The 21,216-nt window shown below is 38.5% G+C and overlaps 2 protein-coding genes across 4 annotated transcripts; both read right to left on the minus strand.

The window, feature by feature from the left end:
• Window positions 1-806: 806 nt before the first annotated feature.
• LOC119918976 (la-related protein 1-like) lies at window positions 807-12,858 on the minus strand. Of its 2 annotated transcripts, XM_038739552.1 has the most exons (7): window positions 12,079-12,858; window positions 9,104-9,165; window positions 6,466-6,522; window positions 5,075-5,306; window positions 2,590-2,748; window positions 1,431-1,556; window positions 818-1,121 (listed from the first exon to the last, which is right to left on the minus strand). In XM_038739552.1, exons 1-7 carry the CDS (start codon window positions 12,431-12,433, stop codon window positions 949-951), a joined length of 1,164 nt encoding a protein of 387 aa, XP_038595480.1. In that variant the 5' UTR covers window positions 12,434-12,858; the 3' UTR covers window positions 818-948. The 2 variants fall into 2 exon arrangements, with proteins under 2 accessions (XP_038595482.1, XP_038595480.1); XM_038739554.1 differs by lacking the exon at window positions 2,590-2,748 and having other exon boundaries at window positions 807-1,121.
• Window positions 12,859-17,649: 4,791 nt separating this feature from the next.
• LOC119918973 (phospholipase B1, membrane-associated-like) lies at window positions 17,650-20,224 on the minus strand. Of its 2 annotated transcripts, none has more exons than XR_005447527.1 (3): window positions 18,853-18,994; window positions 18,384-18,475; window positions 17,650-17,786 (listed from the first exon to the last, which is right to left on the minus strand). XR_005447527.1 is itself a non-coding variant. In XM_038739548.1 (3 exons), exons 1-3 carry the CDS (start codon window positions 20,214-20,216, stop codon window positions 17,690-17,692), a joined length of 234 nt encoding a protein of 77 aa, XP_038595476.1. In that variant the 5' UTR covers window positions 20,217-20,224; the 3' UTR covers window positions 17,650-17,689. The 2 variants fall into 2 exon arrangements, 1 of the variants encoding a protein (XP_038595476.1); XM_038739548.1 differs by lacking the exon at window positions 18,853-18,994 and adding an exon at window positions 20,172-20,224.
• Window positions 20,225-21,216: the final 992 nt, after the last annotated feature.

Consider the following 21,216-nt stretch of genomic DNA (forward strand, 5'->3'; position numbering starts at 1 on the left):
CTGCTGACCACACATGCTCTGTTCACTGCTCATTAGTCCTTCAGTCACACTCACACCTGCTCTGTACAGACACAACCTTCCTACTTTGACCATTTTCTGCAATGTTTTTCCGTTCCCTGATACATAATTAGAGTCAAAATGTCATTCCCTGCTTCACTAAAGAGATAATTAAGACTAGATTGCCTGGATCTCGACTGCAGACCTACAGCGCCCATAGATTAGCACGGTTCGAAGGACTTGTTTGATGCAGATATCTTTCTCTAGGAGTAAAACAACTCACTCTAATACAATAAATGAATACAAAAAGGATAAGCAACATTAGGATGGAACAAAAACCCACATTTTAAGAGAAGTAGCCCTGTGAGTCCACAAACGCAGTATGTACAAAAACACTCTCTTCCCTCACTGTCACTTGTCCCCTTGAATATTCTATGTATTTATAATTTAATGAATTATCATTTAAATGAAGCCGGATGGAAACTGGATACAGAAAAATGTGTCATGTTGAACTGTGAAATTGTAGAGCATTTTATGTATAAGATGCTGCATTTGAAATAAGTGTTTTTTTTAACAACATACTGAGTGCTTTTTTCATTCTGCAATTAAACACAACAAATGATGTTGAGGGGAAGTCTTCATTCCATCTTTTCCTGTAGCAACAGGCGTAAAACCATTCTGGTCGAGGGCAGAAATGAACAATATGAATGTTTCATTACAATTTCGGGTTGGTTATGGGTCTCGTTTGACCTCTGGACATTAAGTGAGGTGGTGGTGAGGAAAACTAGTGTCATTTCTTTCCCTGGTAATGAAGGAATCTTAACCACACTTCCAGTTAGTCAGTGTGCTTCTGAAAGCCCCCATGTTTCCAATCACATAGGTTGTTAGCAGAAATGTACTGCAACCTACCGGATTAATACTTTACTTTATTTTTAAGTAGTTGTCAAATACTCACATTTGGCGTTTGATGTATTCTTTAAGAAGCTTTTCATCCACTGTGTACATCTGGACCTTGCTGCCATCATCGTAGTAGTAAACCATGTTGGTGCCAAACTCTGAGGGGACCTGAACAGAGCCGTCAGACGACTGAGAGTCCCGGAAGTTATGAGAGTATTCATAACGACCTTAAAGAACAGAAAACACAGAAATGAAATCTGAGAACTAAATAAAATGCAAGCATTGCAATGGTGTTTTCTGGTAAAGGATGTGAATGAAAACATTCCTGAGAAGCTAAACTCGGCTCCCGGCTTTTCTCTAAAGTTGTTACAAAAGCTGCTAAAATAAAACCCTGGCTCAAAGCTTTGCTGCGAGGAATTAAAAACAGAGTTTTTAAGAATGGCACATAATACAAACAGAGCAGGTTAACAAACAGAAAATAACACCGTCAACATGACTTACACAGCGTAAAAATCTGGTGAAACTAAAAACCGCACCTCGACCACGACCTCTCCCGCGTCCACGACCTTTCCCTCTGCCTCGTATTCCTCCACGAATGCTCCCACTGTCACTCCGGACGCTGGCGGTCTCATCTCCAAAGTCCCGCTGCTCTCTTCTCCAACCTGTTAACAAGAAAACGCAAACATTCAGTGTCAGATCGTACAGATGCTTCACGTAGCGGTTCCCAAACTACAAGTCTTAAAGTGTTCTAGGAGGGGCTGATAAAACCGGATACACCTGAGGAATTATATTAAGAACTTAACATAAATAAATGTAATAGTTTCATGCATATTTTCTATTGGTTACAGCAGTTAAATGTTCACTACACCTTTCTAGACCTGAGGATGCAGCATCATCAGTACAACCACTTCTACGGGACAACATGAGCAGTCAGATGATCACAGATGCTGCAAAGAAGCCCTCTGTTTATTCAGATTATCTAAAGCACCTTTTTGGAGGCCGTCAAAATAGGACTACAAGTACAGATTCTTTTTCTTTTCTTTTCCCAAGTTGATGTCTTTATACATCTTGTTTTGTCTGACCAGGAGTCCAAAACCAAAATATATTCAATTCATTTTAATTTATGTAACACATTCTCACATTTGAGAAGCTGGAACCTTTAAGTCGTCCGCTTTAAACTTACATAGCCGGTCAATCAGTTATTATAACAGCTGCAAGTTCTCGACTCTAGTGACTTCCCCAGGTCTCAGAAAGGAAGATGGTGTGTTAAATGTTATCATAACCGATAGAAATGATTGTCAGAACTATGAAAATAAAACCTGGTTGTAAAAACTAAATTTTTCTTTAAAGTATGTTTACATTCTCATTTACTGGGATATAGATTTACTTGTAGGTTGAGAGGCCAATCAGGCTCTGAATCAGCTGTGTGATGCAGAACATTAACCAAAATGAATCACTAAGCTTTTGGGAAAAGAGCATCAAAAGGCTAGCAGTTATATGCCATGCTTTCATCCTGCAATGCATTAGTTTGGGAAAAACAACTCGCAGACACTGGAAAGCCAGATGGTAGCAGAGAAAAATGCTGAGCAAATATGAAGTGGAGGGCAAACAAGCAGCAAAGCCAAACCAGCGTGTAAAGAAGCAAAACAGAGGCTGAATGCGGAAACAGAAAACAGTGAGCTGCGGGCCACTTACTCCTGCTGCTATCATGCGCCCTGTTATTATGGAGTGTGTGATTGGGAGACGTGGGGTCAGGCTCTGTGTCCGAGCGTGCTGGGCCCTCGCCGGCCGTCTTGTCACCGTCGTCCCGGGACGCATCCTCCAGCGGCAGAGAAACCCACTTACGTTTGTTACCTGGCGATGATTGCACACAGAGCTTGAATTTTGCTCCAAAACACTGGAAATCCAGTTAGGAACAAATGAAATAATCAACTAAACTTCATCAATCTGTGTTTTAAATAAAGATCCTCTGGTTATTAACCCATTAAGACCTATGGCGCCCTCTACAAAAGCCTTCTAAAACCTGAGGCATTGTTTGAAAACAAACAACCTCCTAAAACCTGAAAAACTTTATTTCTCTGCCTCTGTAGCAGACACAAACATGAAATCCTCCTCCTCCTCAAACACATCTCCTACCTATGGACCCCCTTTTCGTCCTCAAAGTAACTGCTGTAATTAGCATAAAAGTCGCTCCCCTCACTCATCAGCCATTATCACTGTCTGAAGCGTAGCTATGGAAACTTAAAAATAAAAATCCCATAATGCATTTCGTCTCCCCAATGGTATTTCAGCGGACCACGGTGCATTTCATCAGTCATGTGTCTTGAAAATGATGACATCTAATAAAACATGCACCGCGTCACATCCGAAAAAAACCTTTCTAATGTCTTTTCTGAAGTAGCCACATTTAATTTAAGTTAATGACCTTTAGGTTTCCCTCAAAAGACACCTCAAACTGTTGAACTACTAAGTCAGAGAAAGGGATTTTAAAACCTTGACATTTTTAAAGGGGTCATATAATGGGTTTTGTTTTTTTCCCCTCTCCTTTATTGAGCTATGCATCTTTTTTTGCATGCAATAGGTTTGCAAAGTGAAAAAGCCCAAAGGGAGGTCCCATCTCCCACAGAAAACTCTGCTCTGAACTGCCTGAAAACAGCTCGTTTTTAGTCCAGCCCTTTCTTCTGCTTTGCTGTGACATCACAGCGAAATACGCGTCATAACGCTCGCCTGGCGGCTAGTCAGACACGCCCTCAAAAACACCAGTGGAAAAACAGTGAGCTGCAGTACACACCTCCTCTCCCTTCCAAACACAAGCCACCCTCCAGGCAGTCAGTGGACATAAAGTTTGTCTGTGATGTAGAGACAGAGCTCAGTTAAAACTTCACAACATATCGTCATGTGAGTTTTGTTTTTCCGCCCTGTGCCGTCCAGAAGGTGATATCTCGTTTGTTTAATCAGTGTAAAAACAAGAATTGTGGTTCAGCGGTTATGACAAACACCTTGTCCTTCTTACACTTCAGTTTTTGTACGTATTAAACAAACATGCTATAACCTGTAATTAGTGAGGAGCTGGTAGGTTGATTTTGTAAACTTCTGACGAAGCTAGGGTAACCGTTTACCTGCTTCCAGTGTCTGTGCTAAGCTAAGCTAACCCGCTGCTGCTTTACATTTAACAAAAAGAAAAGAGTGGTATCGATGTTCCCATTTAACTCTCAGCATGAAAGAAAACTATTCCTTTGACGAGTTTCAAAGATAATTGGCGGACATTTACATAGTGGATCAGTCAGCAGGGGATGGGCAGACTCCATCTGCTGAGGAAGACTGTGCGATACAATCAAAAGCTCCAGAACAGCTACTAAACAGACCTTGTAGTGAGAATAGATGTTCATAGTTCTGGAAAGGATCTGTCAACATTGTGAGGTAAAGCCAGTAGAAGCATTATTTTATGTTCTGAAATAATCTGAAAACATGCATTCCCATTTTTGTCAATAACTATGTGTATTTATATAGAGATCCAGATGCAGAATCACACTTATTGATTTTGCAATCCTGGCATAGCTCATCTTAAATCTATCTTCAGTCATAAGACATGTACAACACCATGTTAAAATGATTTTCAGAGCCTGTGGAAATCTATATCTAATCTATAGTGATCTCAATTCATGTTGGAACAAAACACTCGAGAAGTGGTGCGTCTCATATTAGCCTCCGTAAAAGATTGGTGCCTGTTTGTTTTTGTTTAAATGTCTATAAGATAAGATGAGAGTGAATCAGAGGAAGTGCAACACACATGATTATCAGAGTAGAACATGCACCAATCTGCACTAACCGTGATCAATACAGCCACTGACATGCTCCCTCTGCGCAGAAGTCATAGATACAAATCATCGCTGTCCAGTGAAAGACATTCATCTCCAAATCTGGTTACAGATTAAAGGATTCTTAAGCTCATGACAACATTTAAAACCCATTAGGTTAAGTGAATGTTGTCATAAAGCCTAAAGTTTCTTTAAAGTTAAATAAAAGTTGATGTTTTGGGAATGAATAATTTCACGGGTCAGAGAAGAAATTTGCATTAATCGAAACCAACCAATCTGCAGCCGCTATAAGCACTTTTCAGACCATTTAAAGGATGCTGTTCAACATGCTTCACCAAGTGAGAGAAAAATACCCTCCTCACCTCCACCTCCTCTCTTCTTCAGGGCGGCGCTCTTGGTGTCCTGTCCCGCCTTTGACTCTCCGTCTTTGGGCAGCTCTCCCAGCGGGTCCGGCTGAGCCTCCTGGTTCTCTTTGCTCTCACCACCGTCATGGCTGCTCTCCGATTTTCTCTCCGTTCGCTCACTGCTCTTCTCCTTCTCTCTGCGCGAGGGGGGCGGCTTCTTTCCATTGTTGTTGAGGACATTTTGTTGTTGCTGGAAGATGGAGAGACCAGCTCTTAATTACACTCTTAGAGGATGATGCAACGACACGCGGCCTTTTCATTCTTAAACATCTCTCTTTTTAAATGTGTGTGCTTCTGCCCTTCGTAAAGTTCAGGCTTTAGACGCACAGTAGTTACTTGGACAGCAAATTCAAGGACTTCAGAGTTAACACCTACATCTCATTTTAACTCCTGATCTTGTCAAAGAAATCCACTTCAAGTACTATCAAAGGGGTATTTCTCAGGACATGTTATCAGGTACTTATAAAAGGCATTTCTTTAACTTTTCTGATATCCCTCAACAAACTGAGGAGTCACAACATAACAAAAAAGATTAGAAGTAAAAAAATATTTCATTTAAACCAAACTATGCTTAGTTTTTACTGCCTTTTTTCCACACCTCATTATGCCTCTTAAATTCCTTTTAAACAAACCCAGAAGTAAAAATCAGTTTATCTACTCACAGCTCTGGTGCTTCTTTGTGTACTTTCACAAAGCAAAAACCCCTAAAAATTTATTTGGGAACCACAGCTAACGGCTCTTTAGTAAAGTAAAGTTAAGGGGTTTTTTTTCAGTTTTAATGACTTAAACCTACAAATTTTGGTTTTCTAGCTAATTTTAAAAGCATTAAAAGAACAACATTGGTGTTTTACACAGACCTGAAAAAGAGTTTTGTTTTTTAAACATCAAATTGTTTTAGAGAAAATAAAATATTCTTCAAGCACTCCTATACAGACAATATACATACATACAGTTATACACAACTAAATAAACTATTTTGATACAACTTGTTTTGTCTAAAAGTGCCTGAAGAATATTTTCTATTCTGCAATGAGTTTATACAACCTTAAATTCCTCTGGCTCGACTACATCATATGTGAAATTGACTGGGCACTTAGCCTCTGCAATTTTTTATTTGAGAGAAAATGTGGACATGTACCAAATCACTGTTAAAGGGCCAACTGCAGTCCTGAGCAGTGTTTGGTGTTTTTAGTGCTCCATCTAGCGAGCAGAAATCAGAAAAGCTTTTCTGTAATCGAGCCAGAAAACAAGCACAAGTTGCTCCTTTTAAATCATGTTTATTTTAATGTCTCACACACACACACACACACACACACATCCAACCACACACACACACACACTTGTCAAACCTCTTTGGCCAGTTCCCCAGGTGTGGGCCAGTTTGTGATATCGCTGAAGTCACTTGACTAAAATTGAGAAAGAAAGAAAGACACAAAAAGAAATAATCAATTCAGCGTTCACAAATCGATCGCTGTCACCAGGACTCATTGGGATTATTTGAACACTGCGAGTGGGTCAGGTAGAGTCTGAGTGGCTTTCTGGTTGAAACCATCGGGGGAGGAAAAGGAGGTCAGTGCTCCTGGTCTGTCGCAGAACTGCAAACAACAAGGATAAACAGGCCGAGGCACTTTCCACCGCCGTGAATGTTGTAAATTTGGACAGTCTGATATGAGATCAAGGTTAAACAGACGAAGGCTCAAGTTACACTTAGAAGAGAAATAAAAACTGCAATCACAACCATTCTCCTACACATGTAATACCAAAACAAAGTGTTCTTTATTGTGTTTTTTTGATACTAAAGAGCGATGGAACGAAACTAAATTCATCCTTCAGGGAATTCTGGCTTTTTAAACGGATCTCACTGATGCATGTGCACTGACCGAAAGATTTTGTCCTTCTTTAACATTATATATATATATCTCCGTCACTTCACCCAAATCACAAAAGACGGTAGTGAAAGGAAGACAGCACAAGAAAACAAACATTTGTTGTCAACACAAAAGACAGAATAACAGCAGCTAAAAGTCTACTCTTTAATTTCTTACCATTAAATATTTATCTGAATCCACATCAATAACTATAGAGCTGCTCTCACAGTCAACTTATGACTTATGATCTGTTTCGATGCTGCATTTAGAATGATTATTGATTTAGTTGTTATTTTGCGTCAGTCTGAGTGTCGGAAGACCTGAGTAATGGCAGGCTTAAATTCTATGTTTTTGATTAAGGTTGGTTAAGTTTTGTTCAGAGAATTTAAGGTTCTTGTGAAGTTTCCAAACCAAACTGTTTACATTCAGTGTTACTCACCAAAAACATATTGTGTATATCCTTGAGCTCTAACAATTGTGCTGAATGCATTTCTTTCCTCATAAAACATTTGCAACTATTGCAAGTGAGTTTTAAGTATTTAAAATCCAGGATTGTTTAAATCCATGTTTACAAGCTTAACCTAGCAGTCGACTTCTTTTTTGATTTTCTTTTGTTGCATTTAATTTATACAAGTTTCTGTCATCCAAATAAAAAATTATGAGCAAGCTGTATTAAAAAAAGTATTTATTTCAAGTTATTATAAACAATTTGGTTAACAGTTAAGTGCTTTGAACAGTAGTTAGTTTGATTATTTGTGCATGATTTGCAAACATTTGCTGCATCATGAAATATATCTATCCTTGTTAGTATTGTGGTAAAGATTATTAACACATCGGCCAACCCTGACAGTGCAGTGCAGCTTTAGTGTAACCCGTCACCTCTGACACGCGACTTTGACCATGAAAATGTCAACAGGTTCATTCTGGGTAAGCAGGGTGCAATTCAAGCAAAAATCCACTGTCTGTGTGTCCTGCTGCAGTTACATCAATAAAGTACCATTAGCAAAATAACACAAAAATAATCAATCACCACGTAAAGTGCAGCATTAAAAGAGCCACAGATCTCATACATGATTCTTTCCTTCTCTAAGTTAGAGATATCTCTAAGACAGTTTCCTGTTTCCAAATCCTCTATTTAAATGTATTAAGCGGCATATTATTTTTCGACTATTTGGTTTCCTTCCAACCATTTATTATAAACAACTGCAGCGGAGAAACTGGTTGGAAAAACAAACAAAGCAGCAGCTTAACGTTTGGCTACCAGCAGGTGTTCATTTCCCATCCTGCACGAGGGAGAAACATGAACCCACGATCCACAGACTAAACATTTATATTACAATAGAACAATTCCTCATTAAAATGTCTAAAATCAATTAGACGTGTATTATGTAAGGGTGCATCTCAGAAAATTAGAATATCGTGGGAAAGTAATTTTAACGTAATTTAAGTCTAAAAGTAAAACTTTCATATATTCTAGATTCATTACACACAAAGTGAAATATCTGAAGCCTTTTTTGTTTTAATCTTGATGATTACTGCCCAACGCTCGTGGAAATCAAAAATCCATGTCTCTAGGTAACGGTGCGTTTCATTTGATCGCCTGTCAATGGCGCCACAACCCCTCTTCATCCCCGTCCAGCTGCCGAAACTTTCACGAGAAACGAAGGAGAGGGAAGAAGAAAGTCGGCGAACGTGACCAAACCTTTAAATACGTCACCTCGTCTGTGAACATGATTTCTGCCTGAGTCACGTCAGATAAATCTTTATCTGCAATGGTGGCCGTTTAATAATCAAGACTACAACTCCCATGATACCACGCTACTTCACGGCGTCGCCAAACTACATCTTTTGTTTTTGTTTGGATGTGGGAGACTTTGGAAAAGCCAAACCTTTGGAGTTTATGTACAGGTGAGAAACCGGCAAAGCTCAAATACAACCATCACCTACCACCTCCAACTAGTTTTGATGAAAAGCTAAGCTAAAACATCAAAATAAAACTGCAACATTAACGGATTATTCAGTGTAGCTTTGGGATTAATTATCAAGATATATTAATGACACTGTCATCTACAGTATTTGGACACCTCAACTAAAAAAGGAGAAAACAACAAAACATTACCTTGCTGGTTTTTCTTGGTCTGGGCTTGCTGGCACGGACGACTTTCAGAGTGTTTTGTTGATCTGCAGATACGGAACAAATAAGTGAAAGAGACATTATCATATTTGACAGGAGAGACGTAAATCCAGCAGTTTTTTTTTTTTTTTTTAAAGAACAGTCAGCGAGCAGGTTGCTCAACACTGGAGTTAAGAAGTCATCTACTCTTGCATGCTCTGCTGTGCAGCACTGGGAATTTCTGTCAGTACAGAATGAATATCCCCCCCCCCCCTTGTTTTTGACTACTGAGAGACTAAACTAGTTGTGGGTGTTTCTGTGTACAGCCAGCAGCAATGTGTGGCTGCGTGTCTGCAGGCAGACGCATGCTGGGAGTGGTCCGCTGCAGCCTGACGGGCCCTATCGCTCGGCGGAGGATGGTCGGATTGATAAGAGACGCTGGGCCGAGGCTTCCACATGAATGGGTGTATGCCTGACCGAGCCTGCAGACGTCCACCAACAGACCTGGTTGTGCAGTAACGCTGTAAAATGATTCCTGGCCAGTGTCAGATGCTTCAAATATAGCTCCCCCTGGTCGCTCTGCGCTCTTGACACACATGCACATCTCAAATTTAGTCGACCGTGAATTTAACAAAGCTGCTGATATATTTCAGAGCCAAATGTCACATATTTGACCAAATATAACAGTGAATCACAAAATTAAGATACATGTAAAGTGACCAGTGTTGTTTGTTTCAACATTTAAACTGGCACAGTTATCTGATCACAGCGACTTACAACTGCTATATGTCAGAGGTCGCACGCCTCTGGGGTTAACTAGGGGTTAAGTGTCTTTCTCAGGGACACATTGGAGTGTCACAGTGGGAATTGAACCCTGGTCTCCCACACCAGAGGGATGCGTCTTTTACACTGCTCCATCACCACCACATAAAATAAATATTTCGTATTAAGTATCTGTAACGCTGAAGAGGATTGTAAGAAAAATATTTTTCAATAGTTCAAATTAAAGTAGGAGAGGATGAGACATCCTGACCTGTCCTTGCTCCTCAGTATGAGTCACAAACAAAAACAGGATTCCTACATTTCCCAGAATGCAATAGTGTCTTTCATTAGAACCCTCCTGCCTGATAAACATACACATCTTTCACACTCCACACCCCGAGTTGGTGACGCAGGACTTTTGTTTTAACTTTAAATTCTCGAGCTGAACCCCACATAATCCCGATGACATCACTATGACATCACCAGGGCTATTACAGCCCTGAAATAAAACTACTGTTCTCAAAGGCAGCCCCTTTAATTTATTGATGAAGTAAAAAAATAAATCTGTATTGTAGTTAAAGCTTTAAACATCCCCCAAAAATGTTTTAGTGCTTAAATGACAATAAACGAATAGTAGATCAATTACAGATTGATAATCCTTTAGTTGTTTAAGTAAATTATTAAGCAAAAAAGGGCATTTATTGATTCCAGCTTCTCAAACATGAGTCTTTGCTGCTGTTTTATGATTGTACGCTAAATATCTTTGGGTTTTAAGCTGTTTGTCAGGGGAAAAAAATAAATTTGAAGACATTTTCATAGACAAGTTCAGTTGATTAAATGGATTGGTCAATGGATCATGAAAAAACTCAGCACTTAATGATAATCAATTAATCTTATCTCTTTTTTTGTGATAAACACTCATGGTTCAGCTTCTCATTAACTGTAGTTATTGATCTAAAAAAAAAAATCCTATTCTACTTAAAGTGGTTTTGGACTGTTGGCTGGGCAAAACAAGATACTTGATGGCATCACATGGAGCTTCAGGACATTGTGATGTTATTTGTCGCTATTCTGTGAAATTTAATCAGAAAACAATCAGCAGCTTATATACAGCCGTTTTAAAAACTAATTATTTAGTTTCGTTTCATTATTGCATCATGCAAATTTTACAAACAATCAGTTAAAAAGAAAACTAACTGTGTAACTAACACATGTACTCAAGTACAGTCCTGAAGTACAATTTTGAAGCACTTAAGTACATTTTGAAATACTTATACATCACATGTGTATTTCCATTCTATGATACTTTCTACTCAACTACATTTTAGAGTCACCTTTACTCCACTACAGATTCAGATTACTCATATATAATATACACCAACTAATAACTCATTAAATAAATAAACTAATTAAAATTACCTCCACCTGAGCTACACAATACTGCATCACTAATTATAATAGTTTTATTATAGATATTATTCAAATACAAATGGGACATTCTGCATAATGAGTGCCAACACTTTTGTACTTTCACTTAAGAGTTTGAATGCATGACTTTTCCTTGTAGCAGAGTACATAAATAAAAAGATGTTAGTACTTGTCCCACCAGTGCAGCCTGTCGACATACTTGTGCTTTCACTAGTGACAGTGGAGAGCAGGCTGGTGGGAGGAACTGCAGGAGGCCAGGCCATTGGACGTACAAAACGTGTCTTTACAGCAGCAGCTAGCCTGGCTCTCTTAGCTTCATTCGCACATAGACAGCACCGACTAAAGGCTGATTTAGGCTCACAGTTTGCTTCCCTTGTGCTGTACATGTCACCGGCATTAGCCCCGTCACTGTCACTTCCAGACAGGGAAAAGGCAGTGTGAGAGCTAGCTGCTAGCAGCTAAGTTACAGACAGAAGAAGTAGCAGTTGTCAGTGATCAACACGTGGTGCTCGGGAGCAATCCGAGCACAGAGGGGGATGGGGCAAGTATGCCACCTCCAACAGCTCTTGACTGTGCTGACATTTACCAAGTTTATGTGCTTCATTCAGCTCTTTAAAAACCCTAAATGAGGTATGATAGACCCGTGCAGGTGAGATTAAAGTGGATTTCACTGCAGTGACGCTGTCAAAACGCTACAGCAACGTGCTCAGACGCAGCTGCACCCGCTGTTCTTGTACAGTTTAATCACGACAATCTGTTTTATATGAAATTAAAACAAACAAACAGCTCACCTTTCTCTTGAGAGCTGGAGTTGATGTTGTTGCTCGGCATCCTGCCCGTGGTCCTCTTGGTCCACGGGTTGACTTTCGGCGGAGGAGCTTCGACAACTTTCCTCTTCACCGTCTCCGCAGCCAAGTCAGCGCTGCTGCTGCTGCTGCTGCTTTGGTCATTTTCTTTATCGTTTTCGTTGCAGTTCTTGTGCATGTCCGTCGGGCTCTTGGCTGCCTCGGAGTTGGGGCCATCTGCTCGTTGTTTCTGCCCCTGTTCTTCGTGCTCTCTCTGCAGGTGAGCCCCCCCGGACGTGTTTTGGCTCTCCGCTGTCAAACCCGAGTCGACCTGATTAATACACTCAACCTCTGTGGACATCCTGCTAGTTTCCTAACAGCGCACAGTGTTAAATCCAGTGTGAATATTTGGTCCTTGCTCTCTTATCCCAGAGAAAAGTCGCGAAAAGCTCGGGGGGGGGGACACCACATCCACAACTTGGGGTAAACAACTTTTGGGCTGGACCTCGCTAGCCAGCTAGCCAAGTAGCTTCTACAGCTAACAGTTAGCTAGCTAGCGACCATGCAGAAGTCAGCGAGCTAAATGTTGTTGTTTACCGCCCCGATCGACCGTTACATATCAACACGTAGTTACCTCCGAGTATGTAGTTTGTCACCATGTAAACGACACACGCTGAATTGGTTCGCCTGCGAGTTTCTTTAACTTTTAAAAAACAACTACTACAGCGACCTCCTCTCGGTCTCCCGTTTCAACTCCACGCTAACTAAGTAGAGCTCGTGCTGCCAGCTGCTGTGTGCCTGTAAACAGTGACTCTGCTGCCCCCCGCGGCCACGCGACGGTACTGCAGCACACATTTAACTAACTGCAAACAGTTCCTGTACAATAACCCAGTAACTCTGTCCCTAATCAGCTACATGTTTACTAGTTACCATTTATTATTAATTCACCATTCTCTATTTCAGAGCTGTTCATATTGTCATTTTGCATATTGTATATACCAAATCCACCTACCTCTAGTACATAACACCTGCACATAATACTTATTTGTTCCAGCAGCCTTTTCACTTATATTCTTTCTGTTTATAGTGTGTATATATGTGTTCTCTATACTGTAGCCGGTGTGGGATTTTATTATTATTGCATTGTATCACATTGTGAGCAATGTACAATCCTGAGTCAAATTATAAGCATATTTATATATATATATATATATGCTTATAATGCACATGGACAGTGGTGGAAGTCGCAACCTAGAGCCCCTTCATATCAGGCTGGCCTTCCAGTTTGTAAATCACGACCGAAAACTCACCTTTACTCCTAGGCTTTTAACCCGGGTTGAGAGTTGTATGTATTTTATGGTCTATTTGTGTTTTTTAATTTAATTCATTCATGTTAATGTACAGAACGTTGGACAACCTGGTTGTTTTTAAATGTGCTTGATAAAAAAAAGTTGGATTACATAAATGTAAATAAGCATCCCTAATGTTGCAACTGGTATTACTTGTGCAGCTTAATTTACAATAATACATCATCATTTATTGACAGATTTGTATTTTGTATTAAAGATCTGAATCTGCAAGGTAAACTATACCTAATGTAAAGTAAATGTAGTGGAGTAAAAATCATAATATTGGCTTCCAAAATGTAGTGGAGTAGAAGTATAAAGTAGCATAAAATGGAACAAAACAGAAATGCTGTTTTACAAGTAAAAGTACTGCATTCACAATTTCACTTCAGCAAAAGTACAGAAGTATTATTAACAAATATGCTTAAAGTATCAAAAGTAAAATGGCTCATAATGCAGAGTGGCTACTGTGTTACAGTGTAATACTGTATATATTATTGACTATTATTATTAATGTATTGATTTTTAACAGTATTTAAATGATGTTGTTGGTCAAGGAGGAGTTAATAATAACAATTTCATATACTTTTGGTAGTTTAATCTGTAAAAAATCATCATATTTTATAGTGATATAGTTTTTTTAATGTAAAATCTTAAATTGAAAAGTGATAGGTAACTATGGCTCATTGAAAAAGTACAAAGTTTCTTTCTGAGATGTAGCGGAGTGGAAGTATAAAGTAGCATAAAATGGAGATACTCAAGTAAAGTACAAGTACCTCGTTATTAAAGTAAGTACAGCACTTTTTAACAGGGACAATATAGACGCATGTTTAGCTGAAGTTAATTTGAAGGTGAACCTCTGGTCCCTTGACTTTTACATTTAAACAACTAAACAAACAAATGAATGTGACAGTCAGAGGATAAAAACATCAGAATAGATCAAACAGACTTTGTGTCTAGCGGCTGTACACGACTATGAATATATGAATGTTTGTGTGTAAGTATGTATCTATACGGTATGTAACGGTACATGTCCATTACTGGGTCCATTAAATTCATTGTTGTTTAAGCCATTGTGTCAACATAATGACAAATGTGCCAGACAAGTAAGTTTTACCCAAAAAAAAGTCAGTAAAATGATAAACCCATTAAATGTGTACTAGTAATCTATTTTCTCTGATAAATTCATTAGCAGAATTGTTGTTGACAGTAAGCCAAAACTTATTCCGAAAGCATTTTATATGACAGAAAACATGATATTTGTATGTATTTTTGAGATATTTTTAAGGTTACATATTGCCTGTTGTTTATCTTTTTTGGGGGGGGGTGCCTCACAAATGATTGACTCGGTTTTAATTGATAAATGGTATTTAAATTGTTTTGTTTTTTAACTAAGTTAAAAAAAAAAACTTCATATTTTAATAAAAGCTAATGCAATAAATAAAGATATTTTAGAAAATGTTGCACCATAGTGTTTAGTATAAAGAGATACTTTCTTTGTTACTTTAACCTGACTGCTTATCATGTTTTACCAACAAGTAACAGCATTAATCAATTTTAATTTTTTATTTTGTAATGTTGGACTATCTCTGAACAATGAGTAAAAGAACAAAGTTGTTAAACTAGATAGTTCATTTTACTAAGCGATCCACACTCAACCAAATCAAAGCATTTGCAAATCCAACCACAGAATATTCAAATCACAGCGCCGTTATCTTCCCCTGTAGACAGATACACAGTTCAGTACGACACAAACACAACTACAACAATATAAAGACATCGTGGGACAAAATCAGAGCTTCATATTTGTCTTTTTTGTGCTCAGTGACATGAAAATGTCTAAGAAATGTTCAGACTCAGTCAAGAAAAGCAGTAGGTTATTCTGAAGACACGAGCTTCTCTAAACAACAAGGTATATATTTCATATTTTTAGTGTGGCAGCAAGGAAGACGTGTCTATTTTCTGTAGTTGCAGTATTCTGCTCAATCCTGAGTCATGGGTTTAAAACATTTTTATTTTACTTTTGAGAACATTTTTAGCAGTGCTCAGAATAAATCTAATCAAAGAAGATGAGACATCATCAGTATTGGTAACTGGTGTGTTGATTGATCTCATCACCAACTTGAATGTAAGAATGCGCCTGGGGAAATGTAAGAAAAACATGTTTCCTATAAACACCTTTTTTTATTATCTACATTAACAAACATGAAAATCTTGTGTTTGTACCTTTGTCGGGCAGATGAGTTTTATTGGCTCTGAAAATGTCTTTATCATTTCTTTACCTCCCTCAGGCTGGAAATGAGGAAAAAGTGTTTTCAATGTGAGAGTCGGTGTCAAAACAACTTTATATAGATAGACAGTCCCGGATGTTTTTATGGGGCTTTCCACCTTTAGTGTATTGAGTTGTCAGTTAAATGTTGTGTGACACACACACACACACACACACACACACTCTCATACAGTTTTGATAAATTCTAATCAAACTTGATTAAGTCACTTTTTACTTAAACAATTGATACATATATCAATATATCAGTCTTTGCAACCTGCTGTCATATGGCCATTATAGGCAGACACCCTAACTTTATCAAACCAAAACTATAGCTAGATAAAAACCATCTTTAATACTTATTTAAATATAATCATTACAACTTAAAAACTTCACCATGTTGTTCCACAGTCCCTTTGCCAGCTCCTCATGCCCCTTAACAGTGAAGTGGAAACAATCTTCGGTGAAGAAGCTCAAGTCAAAAGTCCCGTCCTGAAGATTAGACCAACAAAAACATACAAAAAATCATTCATCAAAAGTGATTTGCTGAGAGAAAATGAAGGAACAATTGTATGTGTGAGAATTACAGGAAGTCTCGGTGGTCCTGCGTTCTCTAAATAAGGTTGCAGAACAACAGCAAAGTCCTTTTTGACGAAACGATCGCTGTGCAGAAGCTTCTCTAATCTTCTCTGGAAATGAGAGAAGTTCAAATCATGGTTAAAAAAGGCTACATGTCAAAACAGATGCAATCAATAATGGCAAGAGTTCTGCATTTCAAAACTCTCTTTCCGGCCTTTTAACAGCAGCCATTTTGACTTCACAGTAGGAAGAGCACAGGTGTGAATAATAAAATGACAGGTGGCTGAATTCCATTTAGCTTCATTTTCAGGGTCCTGGTGTTGTGCACGCTGACTCACTGTCATGACTTACGGTGCTATTATTAGTAACACCTGTGCTTTTCTCGCTATGACAAGTCAAACTGTCATTGTCGTGAGTGACCCACATATCAAACACCTTTTAACTACAAAAAAAGCAAATGAAAATGCGCATTAGTACTTCACAATTATATACTATAATTACATTTTAATTAGCAAGCTCTTTTGAATGTCAAATTCAAATCTAAGAGTACATCCACATGAAGCCAACCAAACACGTTTTTTCATTGTCGTAGCTTTTCTCATCTTAAATTGGATCAAATAGTCCCTGAAAATTGTTTCAGAGGAGGCTCATTGAAAAAATATTACATTAGTTATCAAAAGGAGATCACATAGAATATCCTAAATGTGTGTGATGTGGTTAAAGAGAGAGTTCAAAGATACTGTAGTTTGGGGGAAGTCAGAAACAATAAATGTCTTCGGAGATACCTTTTTATGTATTTGGTGTAGTGTGAAGTTATGTCAAACAGCTCAATTGTTGAGGGACCAAATAACATAATCATGATCTCATAGGCAGCCAGGACTTGCATGAAACTAACCAAGTAAACTAAGAGGGTGTGGGGTAGCACCTTTTGTCAAGCTTTGTCTGAGGGGAGGCCCGCAGCTACAGACTTTGAAAACCCCTGCAATTCTACAATTTCTGTCTGCCTTAACTTCCTCTGTGGTCGCTCATCTTAAATGTCACTATAGCTGTTGTCATGAAGCTGTATTTATGTCTATTTTCTCAGGTGACTATTTTATGTTCATTTGGTCTGACAAGAGAAAAATCTGCGAATGAGGACAATGAAGTTATGAGTTTGACTATATTAAAACAGTATAATTGATTGCAGAGAGCAGAAGGTTTAACTGAGCAGTCTGTCTGCCTCACTCGGTACCCGATGTTGGCTGCGATGCACAGATTTGCGTTTTGCCGACTAAAACAGGACAGAAAAGAAGTGATTTATCAATTTTTTTGTCATTCAGGCATTTTATTGTCAAAGGCGATTTTTACGAAAGCGACATTTTGACCTGAAATTGCAAGTGTATTCTCATTTAGAATTAGCCAGTGGGTCAGTGTTGTTAGCTTGTTAGCTTGCACACACCTGGAATTCATAGTTAATCTCAACCAGCTCCTTCAGCTCGGTGGAGTTTTCTTCAGGTTGGATGAGGCAAGAGCAGAAACTCCTGTGAGCAGATTATCACACTATTGGATTATCAGGTTATCAAACAGATTATCAGATGCACTGATTTAAAGCACATAAACCTTTTTAGTCACCGAACCACATGATTTACCAAATAACATACTACAGTATATCATCAGGAATTAGTTTATGTTAGTTTTCCTGATATTTTATGTTAATTCTTAACAAATCAAGGTGAATAAATATGTGTTTAAGTCAGTAATTATAGGAACATTAAGTATTCCCAGGTAAAAGAATAGATTGGTATAAATCTAAACCTCATTTTTCAAGTTTTTTTGACGACGTTTTGATCGCCTCTTTGTCTAACCAAATTTCATAGCCAAATCTAGCTAGCTCAGCAACCAATTCTTGTTTATGACTCTATAAATCTGATAATGGTGGGAATATGAAGCCTATTCTGCCGATTAACAGTGACTGCTTGAGTGATAAAAGTATTATCTAAAAACATTCTAATGAAAGTTTAGACATCTACATTATATCCTTTAATTTAATTTGGTGGTATTTAGATCCTGCATTTTTACTTGAGGTGTGAGAGGTTTGGATTACAGGTGAAACCAAAAGAAGAAAATGGTCAGGTAACTTTTGAAGCTGACAGCCCAGAGTTGGTCTCTGAACCTCTCTGAGAGGCTTCATGGGAAGAATCTGCACCACGTTCACGATGGTCCTGGGGATCTGAAACCAGAAGAAAACATTCATTGACTGCAATCATTTCTGAATAATAATGAGCGTATAGCTTTAAATGTCTGCCTATCCCCGCTCATACTTCATAGTTTCAGTATGATCGAGGAGAACAAACCTTTCCCAAGAAAGCAGAAAAAGGAGAAGAAGGAGGAGGAGGAGGAAGTATTTCACATGAAGAAACTGTTCACAGATATAAATGCATACAAGGAACAGTAAATAAAAGGTTTAACAATACATTCACAACTGAGGCAACACAGTCCACAGACAGTATTAACTGTCCCAGAGAACTTAACGTGTGTTTTTATCAATACCACTGGCAGAATAAATAGTTTCTTGGTTGTGTAAGAAAGGTTAAACCCTCCCTTTACCTTTTTCTATTTTTAGCCACGCCAGGCCTCTAGGCATGGTGATGTTGGTCCAGACCGAAATATCTTGACTAAAGAAGAAAGCCTACAGGAAACCTTAACTGTTCACATTAGGGCCTGCTAACATGAGGATGTTAGCACTGAGCTCATAGCTAAGCCAAAGTACAGCTGACAGGCTGACAGTGCACAGTTAAAAGCGATAAAGGACAGATGATAAAGGGTTCAGTATGCTTGGAACAACCTAGCTCGTGCGACGAGTTGTCCGACCACATCTGAAGGCGAATGTGTTTGTAGCTGCTTGAATGGTGAAGCAAAAAGCCTGCTGTCAAAGAGAGAGGTGAGACGCAATAATAATAATACATATTAAAGTCTTTTGAAGTGCAGTTGTCGCTAAGAGGGGTCAGGTCTTGTCTGAGACAAAATAAACCCTTTTGATTTAGGTTTCCACACTTAGTTTCCTGGTATTTCTGCTGGACTTTTAATCAAGAGTTTGAGCAGAACATGTGAAGTGAACAGGAGGATTATTATTATTCTTATCTTTTGTTATTCTTTCATCTAAATTTTCAGGTTTTTTGTCATTTATAGGCCATTTTGTAGCATGCCAACTATCACATTGTTACTCTGCCCTCTCTGGTTAAAGGGTAGCTTTAGTATTTTTCAGTCTGGACCTCATTTTTTGAAATTGGGCCAATATTGAGACAGGGATGCTGTGTCACTAACGTGTTGTTTTTGCCACTGACAGACTCAGATTGTGGAAAGGACCCCAAAGGAGATAGACTAGAGAATATTCTTTTTGTTTAACCAGAAACAGTCACTATAGCACTCTCATTAAAGCCACCAGACTCCATTGATAAAAACTGTAATTTTACCTCGCAGAACATGGGAGTTGCTGGTCTGCCTGAGGTTTGTTTGTGTTATTGTGTGACTTTGGTGTTTTAAAAGGGCTAAAAACACCAAAGCCACAAAATAACACAAACTAACCTAACCTAAAATTACTATTTTTCTCAAGGGAGTCTGGTAGCTATGATAAGGGCTGTTTCTGGTTAAACAAAAACGATCTTGCTGTTTAAAAATGGTTGTCAGACACTTGTAATAACAATCTGAGCCTGTCAGTGGCAAAAACAAGCACTATCGTGGTTGTACTCTGACGGTGCGCAATTGCCCTCAAGGATTATGTTTCACTGGAAGTTACTTTTGACACCACCCCGCATCACTGATGGTTTGAATGTAGACAGAAGTGGGTTTAGTTGCACCTGTAACCACACCCAACACAAATCAGGGTGATCAAATTGTAACTGAGCAAAACAAATCCACGTACTTACTTTGTCTTTACAGTAATCGCAGATGTCGTTCATGCCGATCAGCATTGTTACCACTTTCCCCGTCCTCTTGGAAGTTCAGACCCTAAGAAGAACGAAGCTTTGGCTCAGTTTGTTGGTGAACATCACGCGACAAAGAAAATTCAGATTATTCATGATTTTTAATTAGCAGAATGATTAACACAGAGACTCACTGGATAAGACCTGAACATGTCTATCATGTGTCTTATCTGACCTGAGACATTTCTGTAGAACAAACACACAGTGACAGTGACATCAATAAAACATCATAAAATGATCAAATAATTTGCAACCGTAATTATTTTGATCTTTGAACTTGTTGAAGACACTCAGTGTCTCATCATGGCTGCAGCCTCCTTACTGATGCTTCCTACAGTTGTACAATAAAAAAAAGTTGTAAAAGCTTAAAGTTACACTCCATTATTTTCATATCCATCTACCCTAAAACTTGAATCCCAATTAGACGCCTGTCCCTTTTACTGGCCTGGTCCATCTATCTATCCATCTATCTATCTATCTATCCAACTATCCATCTAATCTCCAAATATTCCCCCCACCGTGTGAAACTCAACACAGCTCAAAGTTCAGTAAATTAAATTATCAACACAGACAGAAGAAGAAGACATTCAAGAAGACAAATTGTTCCAAATCTCAAGAAACATTATGGACATAATATGAAGTGCAAGTAGGCTTCCCGGCCGTCAGAGTCTCACAGTGAGTTGTGGCCTGTGACGGCGAAGTTGAAGCCGGTCTCGTTGACAGTTGTTGGGTTGCCGTGGAATGTCATCATGGGTGCTGGACCCAGCAGTTTGGGATAAAAGAGTTTAAAAATATCTGTAAGTAAAAACAAAAGTCCTCATAAAGCAAAAAGGATCCTGTGGTTTAGTCAATAATAATAATAGCTCTAATATTTACCAAACCAGATTACTTTATAGTGAATATGAGTATGAATTGAATACACAACACACCCACGCTTCCTGTTTTTTAAAATTATTTTAAAATGAATAAAATAATTTTTAAAAATTTT

This window comes from Micropterus salmoides, unplaced genomic scaffold, assembly GCF_014851395.1.
Source record: "Micropterus salmoides isolate LMB-PRFRI ecotype aquatic unplaced genomic scaffold, ASM1485139v1 Ms_hic_scaffold_251, whole genome shotgun sequence".
Classification (NCBI taxonomy): domain Eukaryota; kingdom Metazoa; phylum Chordata; class Actinopteri; order Centrarchiformes; family Centrarchidae; genus Micropterus; species Micropterus salmoides.

Excerpts from the sequence above, each read along its gene's own strand:
- LOC119918976 (XM_038739552.1), bottom strand. The coding sequence starts at position 12,433 with ATGTCCACAGAGGTTGAGTGTATTAATCAGGTCGACTCGGGTTTGACA. Across the intron at positions 5,307-6,465 it reads CTGGGGAACTGGCCAAAGAG|CAACAACAAAATGTCCTCAA; the intron begins GTTTGACAAGTG and ends TCCATCTTCCAG. Across the intron at positions 2,749-5,074 it reads GAAGAAGAGAGGAGGTGGAG|GTAACAAACGTAAGTGGGTT; the intron begins GTGAGGAGGGTA and ends AATCATCGCCAG.
- LOC119918973 (XM_038739548.1), bottom strand. The coding sequence starts at position 20,216 with ATGCTGATCGGCATGAACGACATCTGCGATTACTGTAAAGACAAA. Across the intron at positions 18,476-20,171 it reads GCGATTACTGTAAAGACAAA|ATCCCCAGGACCATCGTGAA; the intron begins GTAAGTACGTGG and ends TTCTGGTTTCAG. Across the intron at positions 17,787-18,383 it reads CTGGGCTGTCAGCTTCAAAA|GAGTTTCTGCTCTTGCCTCA; the intron begins GTTACCTGACCA and ends ATCTGCTCACAG.